The 25,348-nt window shown below is 52.9% G+C and overlaps 1 protein-coding gene across 3 annotated transcripts; it reads left to right on the top strand.

The window, feature by feature from the left end:
- Positions 1-97: 97 nt before the first annotated feature.
- On the top strand, positions 98-24,356 carry ZMAT5 (zinc finger matrin-type 5). 3 transcript variants are annotated; one of them, XM_054594268.1, is made up of 8 exons: positions 98-358; positions 2,850-2,952; positions 4,926-5,177; positions 12,225-12,379; positions 16,104-16,166; positions 17,826-17,906; positions 19,049-19,160; positions 24,009-24,356. In XM_054594268.1, exons 4-8 carry the CDS (start codon positions 12,253-12,255, stop codon positions 24,136-24,138), a joined length of 513 nt encoding a protein of 170 aa, XP_054450243.1. In that variant the 5' UTR covers positions 98-358; positions 2,850-2,952; positions 4,926-5,177; positions 12,225-12,252; the 3' UTR covers positions 24,139-24,356. The 3 variants fall into 3 exon arrangements, with proteins under 3 accessions (XP_054450243.1, XP_054450245.1, XP_054450244.1); XM_054594270.1 differs by lacking the exon at positions 4,926-5,177 and having other exon boundaries at positions 2,852-2,952; positions 24,009-24,355; XM_054594269.1 differs by lacking the exons at positions 2,850-2,952; positions 4,926-5,177 and having other exon boundaries at positions 24,009-24,355.
- The last annotated feature ends 992 nt before the right edge of the window (positions 24,357-25,348 follow it).

Here is a 25,348-nt window from a genome sequence, read left to right as displayed (position 1 = left end):
TGGGATATGTAGTCCCTCTGAATCTCGGTGCTCGTCGTTCTGAATGACAGAGGTAACTGATGGCTTGCGCGGAATAAAAATATCATACGAGTCAGGTCAAGGCAACTCGAATCGTTTTGTAAGATTTATTACACAATTTTACTCCTCAACCATTTCTTGCTGATTGACTATTTCGAACTACAATACCCAGAAGCCCTCGCGCTTCCTCCACCTACCTCGTCCAGGCTCAGCTTTAATTCTCAAGGGTTTCTGGGAAGGGAGGACTGATACCCAAGGAAGGACTACGAATCCCAGCAAGCAGTTAGCGACGCAAGGGCCCAGGAGGAGGAGCTCGTAGCCATCGGCCCGGCGGAGCCAGGTACTTTCCTTTGGCCAGACGTCGAGTGTCGAATCTTAGGCTCCTTCCCATCGCGGGAAGACTTGAGCTCTCTTTCTAAGTCTGCGCTCCTCGAGGCGGGCCGCACTATTTAACGGGATGGGGAGTGGCTAGTACAGCGAGGGGTCCTCGCGTCTGGGTCCCTGGCTCGTCTCTTCCAGTCTTCCCTGTTAGTCCCAACTTCAGGGTTAAAGTTGGAGCTGTGGCAAAAGTCGGGTCCTGGAGGCTGAACCCGTCTGCCCGGCTTCAGGGGAAGGGAAGGTCCTGCCCGTACTTCTTAACTTCCTTCATTCTTGGGCTTCAGAGCTGAGGAGCCCCGGCCTGCAAGGAAGGAGACCTGACACCATCGTTCCTCCTTAACAATAGAAAGAGCAAAGGCTTTGGAGTACTAGGGCCGTTCAACACATGTTTTCTGAGCGCCTCCTCTGGACCATGAGCTGGGGATTTAGCAGCGAACAAGTCCCTGCTCATAGAGCAATCATTCTGCTGTGTGGGGATGGATGGGGAGGTGCAGTAACAACAAACAAGTAATGCTTTGAAAAGCAGAAAGGCTGGTTGGGTAGGGGGTGATGGTGCTATTTCAGTCAAGGTGCCCGGAGTGACACTTAACCAGAGACTTGAAAGATAGTAGCAAGTCAAACAAGGAAAATCTTGGTGCAAAGGCCTTGAGGCTGCTGCAGTCGTGGGTTGTTTGAGGGAAAGAAATAGAGTACATGGACTCTGAAGAGGTGGGCTCCGGTCAGCTCATATATGGCTTTGTAACCTATCGTAAGGAGCCTTATTTTTTTCTAATTACACTAGGAAGCCACTGAGGGGTTTTAGGCTGGATTGTGACATGCTCTAATTTACATTTTAATGTCATCATTCTGGCTGCTCTCTGGAGAATAGACTGACGAAGGGAAGTTACTGTGGTGGGTCAGTTGACGCAGGGTGGTAAATTAGATTAGGGTTTGGATTAATTATCAGGGTTTTCTTTTTTTTTCTCATTGCTAGTTGTATAATTTTTATTTTACCTTTGTATTTTAGGGGAAATGTTAACTTTTGGAAATGGGTTATGTTAAATAATTGGTCCTTCTTGTATGTGTTGTTTTAAGAAAATGCTTTGAGAAATATATATGTATATGTGGTATGTTGAGGGGAGGGATGTCCTTGTTTGAATGTGTTTTAAATACAAAATTCTATTTTGCTCTATTCCATTTCCTTTCCTACTTCCACATATGGCTCCAGTGTCGCCATTCTTTGCCTCTCAAACTTGTGGCATTTGCTTTTTTTTCTTCTTCTCCTTACCACAGGGTAAGCAAATCTCAATCTGAAAGACAGCAGATGAGCAAAGAAAGCAGCCAAATCAGGCAGCACTTGTCTGCTGTGGCTCCACAAAGACTTATGGCCTATACTTTGCAGGCAGTTCTTTCCAAAACGGTGCATGTGGTCCCCTCCATCACAATGGCTAATTCACCCAGTTACTTGTGGCCACAGTCGGATTTGGGAGGTATTTGGGGCGGTAAGACAGACAGAACAAGCTGACGGATGCATGTAGGGTGTGCAGGAGAAAAGGAATCAAGCACTAAGTTTTGATCTCAACAGTTTAAAAATCTGTGGGGACGATCTTAAGTTCTGTTTGGCCATGTAAAGTTTGAGCTGCGCCTTAGACATCAGGTGGAGATGGCTGTGGGCAGATGGGGATTTGGAACTGATTTTCCCAGGAGACATCTGGGGCAGAGATAAGAGCCATTGGCACAGGTGTGGCATTGAAAACCAGGGACTGGATTCAAGGCCTGGATCTGCCTCTGACTTGTAAAACTAGCAGTAATTAAGGGACTGGGAGGAAAAATGTGAAATGCCATCCATCCACAATGAGTTATCCTCTGTTTGCAAAGCATCCTAGGAGCCCCTTGGGACAGGAAGTTGTGAAGCTTCTGGGAAAGAATTATTATGTCTTGGTAACAACAAACCTAGCTGATGCAAGTCCAGGTGAGGGAGGAATTATTTTAGGTGGGACAGGTGGGGAAGAACATAGACAGTAACAGTAGGGTTTGTTTTATTTGGTTTTATTTTTTGTCTTTTTAGTTAATTCTCTTTGGAGCAACAATTTTTAAAAACCTAATTTTCTGTAAGCTATCAAATTCACCTTAGAAATTATTTTTCTATACATAAACCTAGAAAAATAAGAAAAATGACCTTAACTTTTCCTTTGATTAATGTTGAACAAACTAAATTCCTTTAAACATTCATCCCTATTTACATCCTAATTGCATTCCCTTACACATTTAATTCCATTTATAAATGTAACATATTTGATTTTCTTTTTAAGTACTTTAGATACATGAACTAGCAAACATAATTACCCCAGAACACTTAAACAGTTACTAGAAGATCTAATAAATTAAACCTTTAAACAATGAATTTAAATTCTTGTAAGCAGTTCAGTACTTTTTTATTTTTTAATTTTTTAATATATATGTATTGATTCTAGAGAGAGAGGAAGGGAGAGAGAGAAGAAATATCAATGTAAGAGAGAAACGTCGATTGGATGCCTCCTGTACACGCCCCAACCGGGAATCAAACCCACCTACTAGGTATGTGTCCTGACCGAGGATTGAACCCACAGCCTTTCGGTGTATAGGACAACGCTCCAATCAACTGAGCCATACCACCTGGCACACTTCAGTACTTTTAATAGACAGTCAAGAGTGCTTTTATGTTACTGTTTTTCAGTCTGGGGAGCTAAAAAAAACCAAACTGACATGAAATTAGGATATAGGGGGCATCTTTAGTAATTTTTATAACACCCCAGGTCATCCTAATAGGTAGCCAGTGTTTCCAACCATTGATAACATCTCAATGTAAAATCACAAGTCTAATATCAATTACTGACATATTTCATCAGTTACTTAACTATATATTTTAACTTTTATATTTTAAATTGGAATCACAATGCTTGTCTGTCATATATTCAACATGTCAAATTCTTTTCAATGTCACTTATACTTTTAAATACCAAGTATACACTGATAATTACTAAATTCAGGACAGGAACATAAATATAGGGGGAGTGTGCGGAATAGATTTACAGTTGTAAGTATGCAAAGCACAGAGTTTATTCTTGTATTGTTACTTATTAATTACTGTATTATTTTCCATATGAACAACTGTAAACCTACTTTTGCTTCACCCTGTGCAATGAGTTTGATTTATACCACTCCCTCCATTTTCAATTCTAGATTTTCCTGAAGTGTGACAGGACACATAGCTAGTAAGAAAACAGTATTATTCACTCTAATGAATTATGTTTAGCACGCCCATCAAGTTGGGGTTACCATTTCAGGAGGCTGACCAGTTTCTGACTAGGATACAAATCAGGGGGGGTGTGTGTCTACATAGAGTCACTATCCCTAGCAGAGGCTGCCTTTGGATGCAGGGAATGGAGGGGTCAAGGAGCAGAAGCTCATTCCCCCAGGCTTTGGTTTCTTAGCAGGTACCTGCTAACAGGTGCTAGACTCACTGGTTAAAATGCAGATTTCTGCCCCCACCCCCGACCCCCATGTGCTGGGTCAGAATCTGGAAAGCTGACCCAGGAGACTTCATTTTTAATAAGCTCCACACAGAGAGCCATGGAAAATTTTGAGCAGGAGTTGTTTTAAGAGGGTTGATCTGATGATGCCCTGAGTGGGTAAACTGGGAAGGTTGGTCCAGGTGCAAGAAGGCAAAACCTGACTTGGGCAGCAGTGACAGTGGTGACAGAGGGTCAGGTGGTATTTGAAGCCCAGACTCGGAGGAAGAAAAGGAGGAGGCACAGGCGGTTCTGAGTCTGGGTATCTGGTTCACGAGCCTCCTTCAGACTATTTTTACTTTTCCTTTTCGGAAACTCTAGCCTCCTGGGACCTGTAACTATCTGATGAGAAACTGTGTCTCCAGCCTGCAGCTCCCTGGAGCCTGATTTGGGTTCAGCTGACCTTTACTGGGCCAGGTCTGCTTAGAATCAGGGCGCACCCTCTCAGCCTTCAGTCAGGGACTGAGGGAAATGTCTGCCTTAGATGCCTTTCAAGGGTCATCCTGGTGAACCAGGTCACTGGAACCGTCCATGGTATCGCCTAAGGAAGAAGGAATAGAATTTATCCCTGCCTGACAAATTTCCCACTTTTTAAGGGAATTTTTGGGGATAATTTAAAAACAATACACGCTAAATGTAGAAACTTAAAAAAATAGAAAAGCACACAATAGGAAAAAACATCTTACATATAATCCTATTATCCAGACATAACCACAGTAAATATTCTGTGTCTGCTCTAGTCTTTTTATGTGTATGTTTTGGGGTGGGATGTTCTTTCTCCTAAAAAAAAAAAAAGGCATTATATTATACATTGTTGTGATAATGAATCACTTTCATTTAGCAATACCGAGTGAACATTTGTCCATATGAAGGAATCATCTCCTTTGTCTTCATTTTTAATGGCTATGTGGTAGTCCATCAACCAGATGTAGCTCATGCCCACTCCTGCATCGAATACCTGTGGGCTCCCTCTGCCCACAATTTTTTTTTTTTTTTGAGGGTAAGACAAGGATAGCAGGATGTGTGCATCCTGTCACTGAGCCTCTGGCCGTACCCAGTTGGGAACCTGAGCAGCATGCTCTACGTGTGGCGAGCCCTGGATGACTGTCAGCTCTTCTCACTGTTGGACATCTAGATCTCAGTTTTAGGACAAGCTACATTGCAGCAACCACCATGGTCCCTAGATCTTTGAGATCATCTCTGATCATTTCCTTGGAGGAATTCCCTCTTGGATGCAGGTGCCCCTCTTGGGTACGCCCTGACACAGAGCTTCTTACCTAGTACTGTTACTGGGGCACATCTGTCAGTCACCCCCAGTGAAGAAGAAGTGTACCTTCTTGTGAGACCAGTGACTTATGTCATGAAATGGGAATCCCATTCTGGCAGAGAGGAAGTGCTCAGCAGATGTTTGGCTGGTGAATGAATGAGTGAAAAGGGATCCGTGGAACTCAAGGGTTGTGTGTGTGTGAGTGGAAGAGGGTGGAGAAGTTTCTTTGACTTGACTCGGGAGTGGGGCGGGTTTTTTAGGGATATTTTTTTTTTTTTTTTTTTTTGGATATGGGGCAGTTTGTAGCCATCATGGATTGCAGAGTGATTTAGTTTTTTCATGTATTCCAGTATATTCACTAGCTATTGCTATATGATGTATTACCCCCAAACTTAGCAACTTAACACAACAAACATTATCTTATACTGTTTCTGAGGGTCAGGAATCTGAGAGAGGCCTAGCTGAGTGGTTCTGGCTCAGACTGTCCCACGAGCTTGCAGTCAAGCTCTGGGCTGCACACATTTGAAGGCCGGACTAGGGCTGTGGGGTCCACTTCCAAGCTTACTCACATGGCTGTTAACAGGAGCTTTGAGATCCTTGCCACATGGGCTTCCCCACAGGGCTGCTCACGCTATGCAGACGGCTTCCCCCAAAGCAAGAGATTAGAGGAAAGGAGACACCAGGATGGACACCGCAGTGTATTTTATAAATTGATCTTAGAAGGGACATACTGTCACCTCTGCCGTGTTCTCTCAGTCACACAAAACTCTGATACAGCTTAGAAGGGAACAACACATGGCACAAACGCGAAGAGCGGCTATCACTGGGGGCCATGGCTGTGCCACTGACACGAATGAGTATTAAGCACCATCAGCATGTCAGGCACCGTGCTGAGCACCTGGCATGCATGATTTAATCCTCAAAGTAATCATATGAAATAGTATTATCACCCTCATCTTCCAGATGAGGCTCAGAGGTTAAGTGGTTTGCTGAGAGTTTCACAGCCTGAGAGTGGCAGGGATGGGATTCAGACCTGGGATGAATGATTAGAGTAGGGATTGACTTGGGTATCACTGGGGCTTTGGGCTAGCCCTCCCCCTCCCTGTTCTTCAGTCCATCATCTGATGCCTTAGACCAGCCTTTCTCTCAGTGTGCTCTGTGGACTCTGCCGCAGAGCCTCCCTAGATCCTCGCCCTCCCACAGACCTGCTGAGTGATCGCTGTGCGTGGGGCCCCCACTGCTGGTACCCCAGGGGGTAAGGCAGTGGATCCTCGCTCCAAGGGGTGGAGCTGAAGAAGGTCCGGATGAGAAGGCCGTGTGGTTGCTACAAACACTGTGGCATCTGAGGGAGACACCTGACATCCTGGGGCTCCTATCAGGGAAGACACCTGGGTCATCTTGGCACTTATTTTGGAGCTGGGTCCTAAGTGGACAACCCGTGGGCCACCCCCACAGGGCAGTTCTGATGCCATCTACTCCAGACGGCAGGCATACGTGGCGCTGGGGCATTGCCATGCTCCTGGTGGGTATGCAATAAAGCCGTGCTCTGGCTGCGGTTTGCTGTTTACTTGGGGTCTGGCAGCGCCGTAATTAGAAGGAATGACAGGTGAGCTTGAGGGCAGCATGTGGTGAGCACAAGTCCTAGGTAATTACAGTGTGTGTCTCAGCTCCTGGCCACAACCGAGCTGTTGGCTTATTTTAGCCTTGTGCCAAAGCCAGCCCTGTATCTGAGGCGCACACAATGGAAGGAACCAAGAATATCAATGAAGGACGAATGTCTGCCCTGTGACAGCCTCACAGCGGAGCAGTGAGATGGGGAAAGAAAGGGTTCTGGGGTCAGCCAGACCCCAGTGTGAATGCTGGTGCGCCCTGGCTGTATGCCGCGGCACTCGGTGTCCCACGTGCTGTGGGCTCCACAGGGGTCCTCAGCGCCCCGGCCCACCAGCAGCACTGAGGCCGATGGGAAATGATCATTGTCAGTGTCTCTCCTAGCCTTGGCTTTGAGCAGAGTGGGAGTCCTTCTGAACCTGTGTCCTCATCTGTGAATGGGCGCCTGGTATAGAGGGTCTCTGTGAGGATTAAATAAGAGAACGAAAACCAGATGCCTAGCATGCAGGAATCAAACCTGAAGGTATCTTCGCTCACCCTACCTCACCCCCATTCTCTCTTATTCTTTCTTCTATCCCAGAGCAGCTCAGCTGGTTGGTAACCTTCTCCTTGAGCCCAGGAGGCGGGAGGCAGGGGCCGTGGGATGGCCAGGTGTGGTTCAAGTCAGGAGAGCTGGGCTCTGCCGGAGGCTGGAGTCCTGTGGGGAGGGCAGGGGTAGCAGTGAGAGACCTGCCTTTGGGGTCTTACTTGTCTCTCTTCTCACTGCCTTCTTTTTCCATCCTTGGCACTGACCCCGGATTCAAACTAGAGGAAAGAGGACCTGGCAGATGTTGTTAGTGAGCACAAGGTGAGGCTTCGGGTTCTGCAGGCTCATTCCACAAGCAGTTGTGCAGCTTTGTGTGTGAGGCCCTGTTCCAGATGCTGGATGCAGCAGCTGGACAGACAGACAGAGCTCTGCTCTCATGGAGTTTGTATGCTAATGGGGAGGCCGGCGCACATAGCAGGAAGTCAGCTTGTGAGAAGGGAAGGTGAACTGTGGAAAACAGCACGTTGTCAGGGGGGAGGAAGTGCCTGCATTAATGTGTGCCTGCAGTTGTGACTTCAGCTGCAATTTTACATCAGGTGTTCAGGGTGTGCTTACCAGGAGGGTGAGGGGGTGGGGCTTCAGGAGAACAAATAGCAACAACAGTAGCAGCCTCCATTGGAGCGCTAACTCTGTGCTGGGCGCCTCAGTATAATACCACCCTCGTAAATCCCTAGCAACAATGGGGTTCCTCTTTTATAGCTAAGGACAGACTCAGGGAGATGAAACAACTTTCCAGAGGTCACCCAGCAGAGCCATTTGAACCCAGACCTATGTGACCCCAGAGGCTTGTCGCAAGGAACTGTCCTGTTACTTGGCAAATGCTGTTGCAACCATGCACCTGGGCCCTGGGACTAGGAGGGTGGTTCCCCGCCGTGTTCCCAGCAAGGAAGCGAGGCCGGGTTTTCCTAGGTTCCAGACAGGGCCTTGCTCTCAGGCTGCCGTGCGCACCAGCCTCAGAGGATGAGGGTGAATCACAACAGAGAAGGCCAGCTTAGTCAGCAGCCCATGCTGGTGTCTGAACGTCATCAGAAATGTCCAGCTGTCCCCATCCCCACTCCCTGACCTCCCACTCAGGGCTGCCAAGTGCAGTGGTGCAGGTTGTGCTTCATGCAGGTTGTGCTTTGTGCAAGGACACCTGCCCGAGGAGTCAGTCTGCTTGCTAAGCTGTGTGTCTGGAGGGCACTGTATCTTTCCAGAGGATTCTGCAGTTGCACCTCGTCCTAGTGTGTGCCAAGGCACTGGAGCAGGACGCAATTGGGTGCTGCCTGGGTGATGTCACCTTGCTGAAGGCCAGCTCCTGCCCAGGGAGGGGCCTCTGCCTCCACAGGGAAGTCCTGCGAGGTGGGCCGGAAGCCCTGGGCCCTGGAGCCTCTCTGCTCCCCTGACACCACCCCCAAGCAGTGGGGGGCTCTGCAGAGCTGCTGTGAAGAGCAGGTGTGTGGGTCCACTGTGGGGGCCGAGCTTCCAGTCCCACCTCTGCTGTTCTGTGTACTTCACTTCCCCCTCCCTACCTACTTCCCTCATCTGTAATACGTACCAGCTGGCCACTTGGGCAGTGGCATCCTGTTCCTTGATCTGAGCTTGTGTTTTCTGAAATACGGGCTTTCTGAAGGCCAATGACGGTAATGAAGACAACCAACATTTTTCTGAGGCCTCCCGTGGACCAGGCCCTATGTTACTTGAAGTGTGTGTGTGTGGATGATTTGACTCACAGCAGCCCCTGAGGTGGGCACTGCTCTTATCCCAGTTTTCATAGGAAGAAGTTGATTGCTCAAGGTCACAGGGTTAGAGAGTACCCGGATTTAAACCCCGGTGGCCTGGAGGACCCCTTCCGATGGTCTGGTTTGGCTGCCTGCATGCTGTCTCACACGTGCTGACGCAGGCCCAGAGACGGCAAGTGACGGAGTTGTAGCCTCACCTGGCAGACCTGGGACTGGACTGTGGGGGCCTGTTGACCCGTCCTGGATGGTGGAGCGCTTCCCCTGTGCCAGGTGGGGTGGGCAGGGCGGGCACGGGAAGGCATGGCTGGGCTGTGCCGCCGCTGTGGCCCTCCACCGAGGCTGACTTGCCTCCCATTGTGTGTGTGCAGGAGGGGGGAAAACATGAATACACATGCATATACGCACCCAGCCCTAAGGGGCTTATCATTTGGGTCAGAGTGTTGCTGAGTCTCGATTCCCAGTGGGTTGGTGAGAGGCTACCTCAGCAGACCAGAGTCCCAGGCACCCTGAGACCTGCTCTGCCCTTCCAGGAGCACCTCACAGCACCTCTCTGAGCTTCAGTGTCCTCATTCATGAGTGAGATTATAATACCTACTCTCGGGGTTTGGAGGGGCCACGTGGTCCTGGGGGTGTAGTGAGTGATTCATAAAGGGAAGCCGTCATCAGTGTGATTTGTCAGGAGGAGAGTTTCGTGAGTGAGTAGGAAGGGCTGTAGAGCCACCCTGCCTGGGTCCCAGACCCAGCTCCGCTGCTTTCTGGTGTCATGACCTTGGCTAAGTCACTTCACTTACTGGAGCCCAGTGCCCTCTTATGAAAAGGTATTAATAATAGGACCTGCTACAGAGGTTGTCCTGAGATGATGCATTTATAAAGCTTTTAATCTAGTGCCAGTACATAGTAGGTGCACAATAAATCAAGTAATAAGTACTATTTATTTAGTACTTGCTCAGTGCTGGACATTATGGGTGTTACTTGTATTGCTAATGCTCTTTTGTTAATAATTCATTTGATTAGCAAACTTTGTACCACTCCCCAAATAATCAGGCAACCAGTCAGACCCACTGCTTCATTCCCACAGTGAAAGTAGAGGCCTTTTCACTGAGAGGGGATGTGACCAGCCCAGGGTCGCAGAGCTGGCTGCTCAGTGCCCTGCATGGTTTGTCCAGCTAAGTCTGCTGCAGGGCCGCTTTGTCGTCTCTGCCTCTCGGAGGGACATCCCCCACCCCGTTCCTCCCCTCCCCGTTCCTGCCCAGAGCCAGCAGCTCCTCCGAGCTTCAGGCTTCATGAATGGCTTGGTTAAGCTTTCAGCCTAAACGTTCATCTCTTACGATTTCAATCCAATTCCTATAAGTTTATTGGCAAGATGGGGTGTATTAGAGCTGCCAAATTTAATATATCAAGTCCGTGTGTCTGGGATGTGGTTTCTCAGCAGTAACGGGAGAACAGAGAGATTTTATATGTTTTCATTTTGAATGACTGTCTGTTCCTAATCCCATTATAGCCCTTGACTTAATGGCTGCTGTCCCTGTCTGCTGCAGGAGCAGCTTTCTCCATCAGCCTGCGTGGCTTCCTGGACTGTCCAGGGGACTTGTTTGTCTTTGTGTGTCTCTCCAGTCCCTCCTTTACAAGGTACACTTCCCCATCCGTCTGCCCTGTGGGACAGGTCCCAGCCTTATCTTTATTTTCCTGATCCTGGGAGTTTGAAGCTTTTGCTGGTAGCCTGAGCTGCTACCTCATGACCTTGGGGAAGTCACCTGTCTTTGTCCTCTGGACCTCAGGAGCCTGCTCTGTGAAATGAAGAATCAGAATATAGAACCTGAAGGGCGAGGGGCTTGTCTGGGCTCAGCCTGTGCAGATCCTATTTGGTGGCCCCAGTGGATTCTCCTCTGGCCTTGCAACACCACACTGGGAGATGCAGGTGTTGGCACGAGAGTCGCAGAATCAGCCCCTGCCTTGGACTGCAGACCTCCGGGTCCAGAGTGGCAGCTGCGGTCACCATGGCTGAAGGGTCTTAGGAAAGAAAGAAATGAGAATGTTTCAGGGTCTCATTTTTCATTTCCCTCTGTGATTGGCTGGGGACCTGCCACTTGAGAGTTTAGCCCATCTCCTTGGGAAGCTGTTCTGCACGTCTGCCTGAGCCTCTGGCTTCCCTGAGCACTGAGCGAGCTGTGGAAGAAAGGACACTTGGCAGCTGGACATTAGGGGACCAGCAGTCACTTTCTGCTTATCAGCTCTGTGACCTTGAGCAAGTCTTCTTTTCGAATCTCAGTTGTCCCTTAATGAAAATGGGAATGAATTTGTTTATTCAACAAATATTTGGTTGCCTGCTATGTACAACGCACCACTGTGGGTGCTGGAGCTTCAGAGATAAACAAAACAAAAATATCTCTGCCTGCAAGAATTTATCTTCATCCTGAGGGAAAAAGACAGTAAACTTAACAAGTAACTTATTACTTCAAAGATGATAGAAGTGAAGCAGGGAATGGAGAAAGCTAAATGGAGGGTGGAGAGTTCTGCAATTTTAAATAAAGCCGTCATGGTAGATTACTGAGAAGGTAGTATTTGAGCAAAGATTGAAGGAGTCGGGTGAGCAAGCTTGGCAGGTACCGGACAAGAGCACCCAGGCAGAGGGAGCAGCACGGAAACCCAGCAGGTGGGCATGTGCCCGGCGTGGGTGAGGAGCAGTGAGGAGGCAGGGAGAGAGCAGCAGAGAGGAGATCAGAGGTGCGGGGGGTGGCGGCCGGCCAGAGGGTGTATGGCTGTGAACAGAGGGTTCACTGGCTGCATGTGAAAATTTCCTCGGGATTTTTAAAAAAAAATACTGATGGCCGGGCCTCACCCATTCCGGTTCTGCTTTAACGGACCTGGGACGGAGGCTGGGCATCAGAACTGTTCAAAGTTCCTTCTCAAACAAGGCCTCCCAGGCCATAGGCCTTGGCCCACTTAGCTTGGCCTCATGGGCTGTGGTGGGTTTTAAAGGAGGTGAGAGTGAACGGAAAGCCTTCCTCGCACAGCACAGGCCTGACCCCGAGGAGTGCTCAGTCACGGTGGTGTGCTGTGGGCTTCGGTGTGTGGCTTTCCTCCGCGCTCTGAATGAGTGCTTTGTGGCTTCCCAGGCAGTGGCAGCCCCCGGAGCAGGTGACCATGGGGAAGCGTTACTTCTGCGACTACTGTGACCGCTCCTTCCAGGACAACCTCCACAACCGCAAGAAGCATCTGAATGGGCTGCAGCATCTCAAGGCCAAGAAGTCCTGGTACGACATGTTCCGAGGTGGGTGCTCGTGACTTGGCTGCCAAGCTGATGGGGCCCGGCCCTTTGATCTCTCTTATCGTCAGACAAGGAAGCACTGTGGGCCAGTGGCCTCAGGCGCAGATCGGCCCTCAGAAGTTCAGACTGGAACATGAGCACCTTTCCCCAGCGATCTTGACTAGGGGCTTGGTCCTCAGATGCATACTGTCTGGGGACACTATGGCCAGGAGGAAGGCCTCTCCGAGGAGGCAATGTTTGAGCCAATAGCTGGAAGGTTCCATGCCATTTTGGGCAGAGGGTATTATTAGTTCCAGCAGCTGAGAAGGAAGGAGCAGGTGAGACAGCGAGAGTTCCCTGGTCTGTGACTCAGAATCCACAAGAAGGTAGTGAGCATTTATTGAGTGCCTGCTGCATGCCAGGTGCCTTCCATGGTTTGTCCTTTGCTTTTCTCAGTAATTCTCTAAGGCAGTGGATCACTGGATGCCTAGACACCTTGAAATAAAAAAATGCTGACCCCCTACCCCCATCCCCAGAGGCAGGTTTGGGTGGGGCCTAGGCATTTTGAAAGCTCTCCCAGACTTGCCCCATTTCAGACAAAGGAGAGTGGCCAGGCTGCTCAGCAGACCAGACATAGCTGTGGTTGTGGGGGTCTGGGAGTAGGGGGCAAAGGGGTTTCCTAGGCACCTGGGAGGCCTGTGACCCTGGTGTCAGGCAGAGGTGCCCTGTCCCCCATATCCTACGGGGCTGTGATCTGGCATGGAACTGGGCCTCAAGGTCACCCTGGTGTTTGCTCCCTAGTCTCAGACTCTCAGCCTTGAATAGCCGGGTCCTAGGGTCCAGGCTGATCTTCAGAGGCTGTTGTGTTACTTACAGAAAAGATGAAACAGGTGAGCCCCTTCTCAGGGCTCCTGCATTCCCAGCATCCTCTCATGTCCCCAGCCACATTCTGTCCTTAGAACAGATCTGTGAAGGAGCCTGGGCCGGCAGGGGGTCCCTACTTCAGGTGGTGCCTTGGATAACCAGAGCAGTGAGTTGCCCCACCTTGGGTCCCTAAGCTGGCATACAAGCTCTCTCCACTTCCTGAAGAGGCTGCCCCAGGACCCCGGTTACCCAAACAACTGCACAGCACAGACCTGAGGGGTGGGGGAAGGACGTGGCACCCCAGCCTGCACTAGGACTCTTGTCCTGCTCCTGGTTTCATGTCCATGGACAAGTCGCTTAGCCCTCAGAGTGCTGACCATCCCTCTGCCCTGGTCAGGACAAGCACAGGTGCTAGAGCTAGGCTCTCTGGGAGTCAATCACAAGGTATCACTCACTAACCGCGTGGCCCTAATTTAATCATGTGTAAACAGCCAGAACAGCAGTGCCCAACTCCCAGGGACGTGTAATCTCAGTAATCTCATGCTTACTGTCTGGCACTGAGGCTTCACTAAGTAAGAATACCTGTGGGTCCACAAGAGGATTGGCCTCAGGCCCTTTATGTCATGGGCTCATTCATTCAGCCAGTGCCTGGGAAGCACTTAGCATGTCCTCAGCTCCCAGACAGGCTCTGAAGGCTTACAGGTGAATGAAGCAAGGCCTCTTCTAAGTGACCTCATGCCCAGTGACAGCAGCTTGTCCTGGGTGGAACCCCTGTCCTACCCAGGCCTCCGTGCCCTGCTGCCCTTTCCCTCTGAGCTTTAGCCACACTGGCCACCGCAGTTACTGTGCCCTCTACAGACATGCCCTTCCCGCTGTCCTCCCTGCCCCCAACCTGGCCCTCCCATCTCAATCAGGCAGAGCCTTCCAGGGTGCCCTCCTCACCCCTGGGGCCAGGCCAGGTCATTTGGCTTCCTGCTCGCTGTTTACCCCTTTTATATCCGCGTGGATTAGTGTGGCTGTTGGACTGGAAGGAAGGACCAGGTCTGACTTGTCCTCCGCTAAATCCTCACGCTGGCATGGTGCCTGTCACACAGGACGTGCTCAGTAAATGTTTGTTAGATGAATGTCTAATTGAACGAGCAAACAGACACAGGGCACCAAGGCAGGTGTTAATACCGGGAGATGAAGCGAGAAGGACAAATGGGGTCAGGTCATGAGGAGCCTTGAACACGAGGTGGAAGCACAGGCTTCCCTGCGTAGGGCCTGGGCCTGGGGCTCTCAACCCAGGGTGCACTTCACAATCACTGAGGAGCTTCTAAAAATTCTCGCGCTTTCCCCATTAGATGAATCAAAGCAGGACCTGAGGAGGACGGGCTTGGGCATCTGTATACTTTAAAAGCTGCCTGATGATTCTGCCATGTGGCTGGGATCAAGAACCACCAGCTAGATGCTGGGCAGCCTGGAAGTCTTCTCCCAGTGCTGAGCCACCCAGCCAAAGTCCCTTGTGTAGGCTTGCCATCCTGCCAACCTCAGCCATCCAACCCCCGGGGGACCCTGGACAGTGTCCCCCTGCCCTCCACCAATTCACTTCCCCTGGGAAGTCCTGTGGCCTCAGCTGGCTGAGTGGAGCCTGACACCCCAGTGCTGACAGATGGACCCCTCCCCACGCTGCTGGTCCAACCCACACTCCCCGAGGCCACCCCTGGAGTGAGTCCTCTGCTATCCAACTCCTGACCCCAGCAGCCCGCCCTTTCCCCCAGCCACCAGCTACCCCGGGGAAGGGAGGAGCCCTCATCAGAGCCGGCTACTCCCCCAAACACCAGGAAGTCAGCTGGGGTTCAAACCTGCACTGCCACTCCCTGACCATGTGCCTTTTCCCCTGTATGAACCTCAGTTTTCCCGTCTGCAAAGCGGGGAGTCGTTTGTGAGGAGGAAGTGAAATCAGAACTGCTTCCACGAGTTGCTCATCCACTACAGAAGGTCTCAGTCTTGGCTGCATGTTAGTGTCACCTGAGGAACATGATGCTGAGGCCACTCCCAACCCCACTTTCCCAGAAATGCTAATGTGCCATCAGATATAGGAACAATTGGCCTCCTCTGCCAGGTACTCTCCATTCATTATCTGCTCACTGAGCAGCCTTACCAGGTGACACTTTTCCTTCCATCTAACATATGGGGAAACCTCCTTCAAGGCGACATCAAGGCCGTGAGTCAGGACACCTTCCTCACATGACTTACTCGCAGATTTTGACTAATTGATTCCTTGCCTTGCCTACCAAGAAGCACACAAAACTTGCACCATAAATATACGATGAAAATAAAGGTAGAAAAAAATCAGAGGAAACCAGGGTGAAGGTTTGTATCCAGAAACGTAATGTTGCCAAGTTCCGTCCAGGCCGGCGACTGGTCTGGCGCGGAGAGCCACAGCTGGTGTGAGGGGAACCGGGGGCAGTGCTGTGCGGCCTTGGCTGTGGAGCATGCCTGGGCCCTGGGGTTTACTGGTGAGCTTCCTGCGTACCAGGAATTTTTTTTTAACTTTCTATTTTGAAATAATTATAGATTTATAGAAAGTTGCAAAGACAGGTCAGAAAAGTCTTGTGGTACCAGGATTTTAAAAAAAGAAGAAGAAAAAGAAAAATAGCTCCTTAGGTGATTTCCACTGTGCAAAGTTCAGAACCTCTCACGTAAAGCCTGGCCCTTCCTTGCCTTTGTCTGGGCGGGTGGGAGGGGCTGAGGTCTCCTAAGGCTGGGGTCCCTCTGCCCAGCATCCCCATCTGTGGCCCTCCCTTCTTACACTCCCTTATGAATGGGAAGCTCTTTCCAAACCTCAGGAAGTTCCTGCGTGGTGCTCAGGTCTGAACCCAGCCGCTCTCTTCTCTCACAGATGCAGCTGCCATCTTGCTGGATGAACAGAACAAGCGGCCCTGCAGGAAATTTCTACTGACAGGTAAAGTGTCCTACCCAGTTCAGCTTCGCCCTCCTCCGCTTCCCCAGGGACCAGCACGCCCAGCCTGGCCTGCTGGGACCTCTGCAGAGCCTCCTCCCCACCCTGGCCCCTGTCCTGAACCTACTTCATGGCCTTGGCGCCTCTGCCGGCTGCTCAGCTGAGGCCTAGGGCTGTGCCTTAGGACTTCAAGGGGCTTGTCCTCCGTTCTTCAGACCTGGAATGTGATTTTATCAGCTCAGCCAGAACAGGCAGGCTCTGGGAGGTTGCTGCGAATCCAGGAGACGCTGATGGGTGTAATAGACTGGCAGATTGAGTTAGCCCAGGAGCCAGACCTTGCTGTGTCCTCCCTCCCAGCAGGCAGGGCAGAGACAGTAGCAGGCCTGATGAGGCCGAGAAGGTTCAGAATCAGAACCAGGGATGCTCAGTGTTGATTTGACTGCTCAGTACCCACCGAATAAAGGTACATATACAATAGGGTTTTTTTTTGTTTGTTTGTTTTATTATTTATTTATTTATTTTTAGAGAGAAGGGAAAGGAGGGAGAAAGGGAAAGAGAGAAACATCGATGTGCAAGAGATACATTGATCGGTTGCCTCTTGCACACCCACATCCTGGGACCTGGCCCGCAATCTAGCCATGTGCCCTGCCCAGGAATTGAGTTGGTGACCTTTCCATCTGTCGGACGACGCCCAACCCACAGAGCCACACCAGTCAGGGCAATGCATATTGTTTAAAAAAAGAGATAAAATCTCAGTAAGTGAAGGAACCAAAGGCAGAAGAAAATAAGGATAGGAGAAAGAAGACAAAGCCAGGAAAATTAGCCTCCTCCATGCCTGCCTTGACGTCCTATGTACTCTCTGAGGGTTTGGCCCTGAGCTTCCTAACAGCCAAGGCAAAGACGAAAGCCCTGATGATTGACACGGCGTGTGAGGGGACTTAGCACTGGGGAGCAGCGCTGCTGTTGACCTAGGGAAGCGAGGTGAATGGCTGCGTTCCCTCAGGGGATGGGGTGGCCCCTAGAATGGGCACCAGGCCTGCAGGTCAGGGGCTTCCGCAAGGACTTCACCTTGATATGAACATGCCACAGGTCGGTTGCACTGGCCTGGGACACTTCCAGTCTTCTCTTATTTTGAGACGCATTTTGGTCTTCTCAGCTGAAGTTCGGAAAGCCACCCTGGACTTTGATAACTCCTTAATGGTACAAAGCTGCCATTGCAGCCTTTCTGGGGAGCAGTACAGCTGCTCATGCATGCCTAACGAGCAGTCCACCAGGCAGAAGGCAGGCCTGGCCATGGCCTGGAGTGGAGAGCAGAAGCATGACCTTTTCAGCGACCTGCATGTCGTTTGCTGAGGCTGGGGAACAGAGGCTGGGGCCACGCGGTGGTGACAGGAGCCAAACCTGCAGAGGCTTGCTACCTAATCACAAAAGGCTTCCGTGGGCTTTGATCCCCAGCCAGGGAAGGGTGGTGAGCAGGACATGATGGACCAGACAGCTTGCTCTGGCTGCTTGTGTGGGTGGGGCCACGGAGTCAAGTTTTTCTTCAGGGATGGAGTTGTTACTTGTTAGTCCCTAAAGTCTTGCCCCTAAAATTTCAGTGACTGCTCCAGCCACAGTGGGAGCCCTGCCAGAGCAGCGAGTAACTCTGTCTTCACTTTGCAGGCCAGTGTGACTTTGGCCCCAACTGCAGATTTTCCCACATGTCAGAGCGAGACCTGCAGGAGCTGAGCATCCAGGTGGAGGGTATGTTTTGGTTGAGCCAGGGGCCAGGGACCAGGGTAGGGGTGGGCTGCTGGGGCAGCGTGCAAGATCTGGGGCCAGGGAAGCAGCCTGTGCCTCCTCACCGCCCTGTTGTTTATGGCTGCCGGGTGGGGTAGGCGGAGGCTGCCCCAGGTGATAGGGTGGATGTTCAGAACTGCCTTCAAACCACCCCAGACATGAGTGGAGAAGGAGTAGGGGAGCTCCCATCTGTGTCCTCTGCTGGGTTTAAAGTGACAGGAGGCCTGAGGGTCACCTCAGCCCCACCTGGGCTCCCCTGCTAACCTGGCATGCATTCACCTATGTACTCCCTCTCTCCCTCAATCAGGCAGCATACGTTGAGCCCCTGCAGTGCTCTGGGGACAAGAGGATAGAGAGAGCAGCTCACCTGCCCTCAGGATTCTCAGGCCCCGTGGTCCCAGGGAAGGGCAAGTTCAGTTTCCCCTGGAATCTGGACTATTCTGCCTTTAGGAAATTCACTTCTCACCTCTCCAACTGGAGAACAAGGAGGTTCCCACTTAGATGGTCTTTATTGACCTTCTCATGAAGCCCCTTGCTGAACAGAGGGAGAAAATGAGGCCGGCGCTCAGGCAGGAGGGCCTCACTGGACCCCAAGCAAGTTAGAGGGGCCAGCTAGGGTTTCCCAGGGTGCTGCTCAGCACCTGCCGGGTGGCCTTGGGGCAGCCAGAGTGCCTAGGGGAGCCAGGCCTTTGCCCCTGTCTCCCAGGTGGCCTCACTGTCCTCTGACCAATCAGACCCTGTGGGCCCTGTCCTGCCCTGAGGAGCTGACAGAGGTGGCAGCTGTTCTGCAGCCCACATGGCCTCCCTGCACCCCAGATGTGGACTCCTCCTGGGACGAGGCTCTCAATACGTGTTATCCTGTGTCCAGCTCAAAAAAGCCTGGGAGGCAGTCAGTGTTTTAGCTCCACTCGATGGGCAGCAGAGTGAGGCCCAGAGGAGAGATCCTGGGGAGGCAGTGGCACGGTGGGGACAGGCCAGACCTTCCTGGCCTCCCAGCCTGCGCTTCCCCGGAAGGTCTGGAAAGGTTCCGACTGTGTTGTAGGAGGCCAAGATTCAGGTGGGGGTGGGCGTGCCCCTCACTTGCCTCTGTCTTTCTATCCCCACAGAGGAGAGGCGGGCCAGGGAGTGGCCTGTAGATAGCACTGAACTCCCAGAGGGCCATTTGGAGGACTGGCTGGAGAAGAGAGCCAAGCGGCTGCGCTCTGCCCCAAGCAGCAGGTACAGGCCCCAGGGCCCCTCCCCCCCGCCGTGCCCTATGGGAGTAGGACCCCATGCAGCCTGCCCTGACCTGAAGCTGAACAATCTCCATAAACTGCCCAGGCCTAGGTGCCAGTTAGGGACTTAACCTCCCACAGCAGAGCTCCCCAAGGAGGGGACCATGTCAGGGGCTCTTGGGTCCCCAAGTTCTGGCCAAAGGCTGAGGTGCACTGTTTGAAAGTTCCTATTCCTGGGCCTCATCCCCCTGCCTTAGAGGCTCCTCCCTTATTGGAGTTTGTGCTGGTTGAAGGGGAGGCCAAGCCTACTTGACTCCGCATCACCAATTCCATCACCAGAGGAGTCTAATTGTGATTATTGTCACCAGTCACTGCTGTGTCCCCTCTGGGGTCCTGCCAGATAGGCATAGTTCCCTGCAGGGAAGTAAGGCTCATGGGAGGGTGTGACTTGCTCAAGTCCCTATGGCTGGGAAGAGACTGAGCTGGGATTGCCCAGGGTTGTAAAAACAGGCTTACTGTCATTATCCTGGGCCTCCCCTGTAGAGGGGGCTACTGCCTGGACCCAGTACTCAGGATGCTCAGAAGTAGACAGGCATTCTTTACTTCTTTACATACACACACCCTTTACATACATGGGAGCACGCTGGGCCAGGGGCCCTCATGTATGTGCTGTGTGCTTTCTCAGGTCCTCCTCCAGCCAGGGCTCCCGGGCTCTTTGCCAGGAGAGAGGAGAGAGAGAGGAGGGATGGGGTTGAAGGATGTACCTGTGGGCTGCCTGTGATTTTGTACAAGTGGCCCCACCCTGGACCACCCCGCTTCCGACCCAATTATCTCTGTGATATGGCTTCATGGGACAGCGGCCAGCTTGCCCCGGGCCAAGGGAGCCTGCTGGGATAGTCTGTTGGATGAGGCCGTCCCTCGGGGCATCAAGGGACGCTCAGCTTCTCGCCTTCTGTGTCCCAGTGAAGAGAGCTCATTAAGCTATAAAACAGTGACCTTTCATTGTTTTTTACCTTTGTTTTAAATCTGTGCCCAGTTTTGTCCCTCCTACCTTGAAAATATATATAGTACAGAAATGAGTCAAATACTGGAATGTGACATCCCTTCCTCCTCGTGGCGGTGATTTTGGTCATATGGGCACCCCCTTGGGGCTGGCCATCATCACCTGGGGACTTACACCATGCGCCTCAGCCTCCCGCAGCCTGTCGGAGGCCCGCGGAGCACTGCCGGGGCGCCCTGCTCTCCCACTGGGCCCCGCACTGCTCGCTGGGCTAGCTGCCTGTGCGTCCAGCTGCGCTCGGTTTTTACTAGGCCGTGCTTCCTCCCCTGGCCCCTCCCCTCCCTGCTGTTTCTGGAATACAGCCTGCAAGTGGAGATCGCCCCAGGCTCTCCAGGTTCTGAACCTGTCCTCCAGGTCCACCCACTCCGTCCACCCAACGTGGCCCCTTCCAGGGGACCTGCTTTCCCGGCAACCACTTAACTTATTCTCTGAGTCCGCCTGCCATCCACCTGCCTCCTGTGGGCTCAGAGCTAAAATGAATTATTCTCTGGGCAGAACAGGTCTGTCCAGCCTTGAGAAAAAAGGGTTGTTAGAAAGGAGTGAACATTTATTATTGCTTTTGTCATCGCTGTCCTCTTCTTCAGCCCTCTCATATAGGCTGGTCTTGTGAAAAATGACATCTGGATCCTGGGCCTGAGAGCTTTGGGCTCTGCCCCTGCAGGGTAGGGGGAGTGTGGATTCCAGCCCCACCGGCCCCCCTCACTCTGCCTCACTGATTCCCATGTCTCCCTCTAGGCAGCCCTGGAGACAGGTGCTGTGTGACCTTCAAACGCTGGGCTGTTCCTAGGTGGCCATAGCAGCCCCCCGGTCTCCTGCCTCCCCTCTGCACCTCCAGTCCGTCCCCACAGTAGCCCGAACAAGCTTCTAAAACACGTGCTGGCCTGGCCTTTGCTTAAACCCTCCTAGGCTTCCTCCACCTCAGGTGGCACTTCCCTGTCACCTCCCTGGGCCCGTGGGGTCACCTGCTCACCTCTCCCGTCTGGCCTCTATGTTAGTACCCCTGGACGCTTGGCAGCTTCTCAGCTCTGGTGGGTTTCTGAGTTAGGGGCACCCTGCGCAGGCTGTCTTCCTCCACTTGTAGCCGCCCCCCAACCTCTCCGCACCTGGCAAGGTCAGACACATCCTTCAAGCTTGGCTAAGGTGTCACCCCTTCCGGCTCCCAGGCCTCCCCGTCGTGGCCCTGAGCTTGCATCATTGTTCTTGGGGTCTGGAGCTGGGTAACATGTGGCCTGCATGAGAGAGCATTTTGGGGAGCAGAGTCCCCAGCCTGGAGGACTGTTTTCTGGGTGGTAGTGCCGTGGGCCACTTGTGGGGGCTGGTCTACTGGCTCCTGTTCCTCTCTGGGTGTCTCTTTCTCCCCCTGGGGCATAGGACACAGGTGGCTGCCTGGCCCCCCTGGGGCCACCCAGACTCCACGGCCCTAACCCCACAGACCGATTAGAACCCTCAAGGTGAGCCGGGCCACCCCTCCTGGAACAAGGGAAAGGGAGGCTCCCTGGGGCCCCAGCCGGTGCATGGTGCCATGTCCCTCAGCAGACTGACCCTGAGGGATCTGCCAAGAGCAGCGGGCTGCGGGAGGGAGAGGCCCGCCTCAGCCGAGCGGACTAATCCCCTGGCGAGGCTAGTGCTTGTCCATGGCCTTTATTGTTGGCTCTTCAGATTGTGACTTTATCCCTCTTAATCTTCCCCTTTGCACCCCACTCTGGCCTGGCGCTGCTGCTGTGGCCCAGGCACCCACTGAAGACTTTCTGATTAAGACCATGGCAGGGAGAAACAAGAGCTGCTCCTGTCTTTGTGCACCGGACAAACAGGCCGCAAGAGAAGCTGCAGCAGAGCCATGCCACACATGCAGCTCAGTGTCCCTGTCTGCTCTGTGCGGGGCTAGAGGGGTGCCCTTCAAGGGCTCAGGGGCCCATATTTTGGGGTCCAGGAAATGTGCTGGTGTCTGAGCACACACCGGGGTGCCTCTCTCCTGGTGGGAGGCCTTAGGGTGCTCAGGGGCTCTGAGTCCCGGCTGCCCAGGAACCTGTCCCATCTCCTAGAGGAAGGCTCTGAGGTGTATGGGAAGGGGCTCCCCAGGATCATACCCTCTCTGTCGAGGCTGTCGTCCCCCACAACCCTGCAGGGAACCCTGGCTTGGCAGGCAGCTGGGGCAGTCCCACCGAGAGACTGTGGAGCCTCCCCGACTCCCACCCTCCCCTACAGCTGGCGGAGTTTATGAAACCTCCCCTGTGCCATAAATCATGCTGGGAGCTGCTTTCTGCGCTTTCCAACAGGCAGCAAGCCGCTGAGCAGGGATTCCCCTGTCCTTGCGCCACGAGAGGCCCCAGAGGCTGCGCCCGGGCTGCCTGAAGTCCTCAGTCTCTGTGTAGCCGGTCAGGCCCCGAGGGGCAGGCTGGGTGAGCACAGCGAGGCCAACTCCTGGGCCTCCTGCCCCCAGTGCCCCAGCTCCACCTCGGAGGCCTGAGTCCTCTCCAGACCTCCTACAGAGGGCTGGCCCCTAGGCCCCTAGGCCCCGCTGTTGCCAGGCCTCACCTTCACTGAAAGCAGAGCCTGGGGGTGGGGTGGGGCTAGATGCTGCTGGAGCTGAAGCTGGGGGTGGGGGGTGTCCGGAGCCCATGTATGAGTCACATTCCAGCCCCTCAACCCATGTCAGTTGAGCATGTGACTGACTCTGTACACCTCAGATGCCTCATCTGTAGAACGGGGTTCGCGTGGCAATTCTTAAAGTTTCTCTAGGCTGTGGCATCTAGTCCGGAATAATGCTTAGTTAGTGTTGCTGTTTGTCACCAGCAAACATTCACTAGGTGGCTTCCCTGTGCCAGGGCCAGCTCTGGGCTCTGGGGGAACAGATGGACCCCCCCGCCCAGCCCCGGGTGTCTGCCGTCTGAGAGCTCCAGTCCCATAAGGGAGACATGAGCTCCCAGGGGAGCTCACAGAGGGCTCCCTGGAGTGGCAGCCTGATGGGGGGTGAGGTCCAGGGGGACTGGAATGTGGAACCGGGAGGGGGGGGTGCCTCTGCACCTCAGTGAGCTTCCTCCTGCAGGCAGCCCCGGGCGCGCCCCCAGGGCGGGCCGTGCAGAGAGGCCCCTGGGTTCCCAGGGTGCGGTTCCAGGGGTGCGGTCCTGAAGGGGGAGGAGAGTGAGGAGCTTGAGAAATGAGGCTTCTAAAAAAAATTTTAGACAGTATTTTTTTTGGATTTCAAAGGCGTGTGGACTTGTAAAACTTTTCTTGAAAAGTATAAAGAAGTTAAAAAAAAAAATAAAAAATCCCCACCTATAATTGCACCACTCAGATAGAATCACTGTTAACATTTTGCTGTCTTCCAGGTTTTTTTATGCATTTATATATGTTATATATCTTTAAACAAAAATAGTATCATGCTATATACATTATTTTATAAGCTGCTTTTTCTACTACTCACACAGTACATCATGATGCCTTTCCTCATCAGTGCATATAAGTCTGCCTTAATTTTTACACAGGCTGCATAGCATTCTCTGCTGTGGACGTGCATATATATTTAATCAATCCCCCCACAGGTAGACACTTAGGTTGTTTCTATTTCTTGTACCTCAGTCTGTGCCCACAACCCTGCTACTTCCTTGGGCTCATTCCTAGAGGTGAGGTTGCTGGCTCAAAGGGTCTGCATGTCTTTGAGGTTCTGCCTTCCAGACAGGTCAGCCCTCCCCACAGCCAGGGCAGCAGGGAGGGTGAGCCGGGGGAGTGCCCCAGCTGGGGCCTGCCTGGGCCATGCTCCTCTCTAATTCTCTGCCCTCTCCTTCTCTATAGGGCTGAACCCATCAGAGCCACTGTCTTCCAGTACCCAGTGGGCTGGCCACCAGTCCAGGAGCTGCCTCCATCTCTGCGGGCACCCCCACCCGGGGGGTGGCCCCTGCAGCCCAACGTGCAGTGGGGCTGAGTCCCTTGTCCCCACCCAGCCCCTGCCGGGTCAGTTCCTACTTCAGTCACAATAAAGGGTTCATATGGGAGCGCTGAGGCCCCCTCCTGCTGTGCCCCATGGAGTCTCGGAAGCTGCTAGCTCAGCCTGGCCTGGCCTTGCTGAGGCCTGGGAGTTCTCCCACCAGGCGCAGCCCTGGTCCTGGCTCTGCCGGTCAGCTCCACCCTCCCTCCATCATGGGACATCTTGAGAAGACGGGTGAGAAAACTAGCTTTTGGATGTTTATAAAGAAAGTCTGTCACTATGGTGATATGGCTACGCTTCCCCCTGGCCGGGTGACCTCAGCTCAGTGCTCTGGCCCCTGGTCAGAGGCTGGGCAGGACTGCAGTGATACGAGGTCTTCTTCAGGGTGACGGTGCTTGCTGCTCTTCTCCCTTGGGAGCTGGGAGACAGCGGCCACTGTGGCTGTGACCACCACCCATTTGAGAAGTGGCTCCAGATCTGGGGAGAGGGGCTCAAGGACTTGGTCTGCCATCCCCAGTCCCCACGTCTGCCCATGCTGAGCTGGCGCCCGCGCGTGAGACGGCACAACTGGGGCAGGGATGGGAGCTGGGTCCCCGGCCTAGTCGGTGAGGAGGAATGGGGGACCCAGGATGACAGATCCTGGGCTTGTGAGATGGCCTGGCTGAGCTTCCTGGCACGGACACAAGCCCCTCCCAGGCTTCTGCCCCGGAGGAGCTGCCTGGCTGGTGGGAAGGTCGCACAGGCTGCTCTGGCAACTGGGAGCCTCCAGACCCGCTGCTTCCTTCCTCATCTCTACTCCAGCTCTAAATTCTGTGCTAGGGTAGTAGTGGACAGTGGGACCCTCAGGCTGTTGGGCCTCTTATGGGGGGACCCAGGAGGTGGGGGCCCTGCAGGTACCTCTGTTGCCCCATCCTCCATGAGCTGCTGTCCTTCCTGAAAATCCTATTGGTAGGGGAACTGAAGCCCCACTGGGGGACCCTTTGAGCCTCAGGCTCTCATCTGTGAACTGGGCTGGTTCTCCGGCCCCAGTGGGGGTGTGGAGGAGGGCTAGATTTGAGTCTAACGGAGGACAGGACCCAGTGGAAGGCCAGGGGCCTTCTCAGTCCATGCCAGGCAGTGGGACCCAGGAGACCCTGGCCTCATCCCCCAGCCCTGCCCAGGAAGAGGCCTTCTGTCCACCTCCACCACCCTGCCCATGGCCCAAATT

Source organism: Pteronotus mesoamericanus, unplaced genomic scaffold (genome assembly GCF_021234165.1).
Source record: "Pteronotus mesoamericanus isolate MK-2021 breed Mesoamerican mustached bat unplaced genomic scaffold, CSHL_Meso_final scaffold_507, whole genome shotgun sequence".
NCBI lineage: Eukaryota > Metazoa > Chordata > Mammalia > Chiroptera > Mormoopidae > Pteronotus > Pteronotus mesoamericanus.
Note: the sequence above shows the minus strand (reverse complement) of the source record. Positions and strands in the feature narration are given on the sequence as shown.

Excerpts from the sequence above, each read along its gene's own strand:
- ZMAT5 (XM_054594268.1), top strand. The coding sequence starts at position 12,253 with ATGGGGAAGCGTTACTTCTGCGACTACTGTGACCGCTCCTTCCAGGAC. Across the intron at positions 16,167-17,825 it reads CAGGAAATTTCTACTGACAG|GCCAGTGTGACTTTGGCCCC; the intron begins GTAAAGTGTCCT and ends TTCACTTTGCAG. Across the intron at positions 17,907-19,048 it reads GCTGAGCATCCAGGTGGAGG|AGGAGAGGCGGGCCAGGGAG; the intron begins GTATGTTTTGGT and ends CTATCCCCACAG.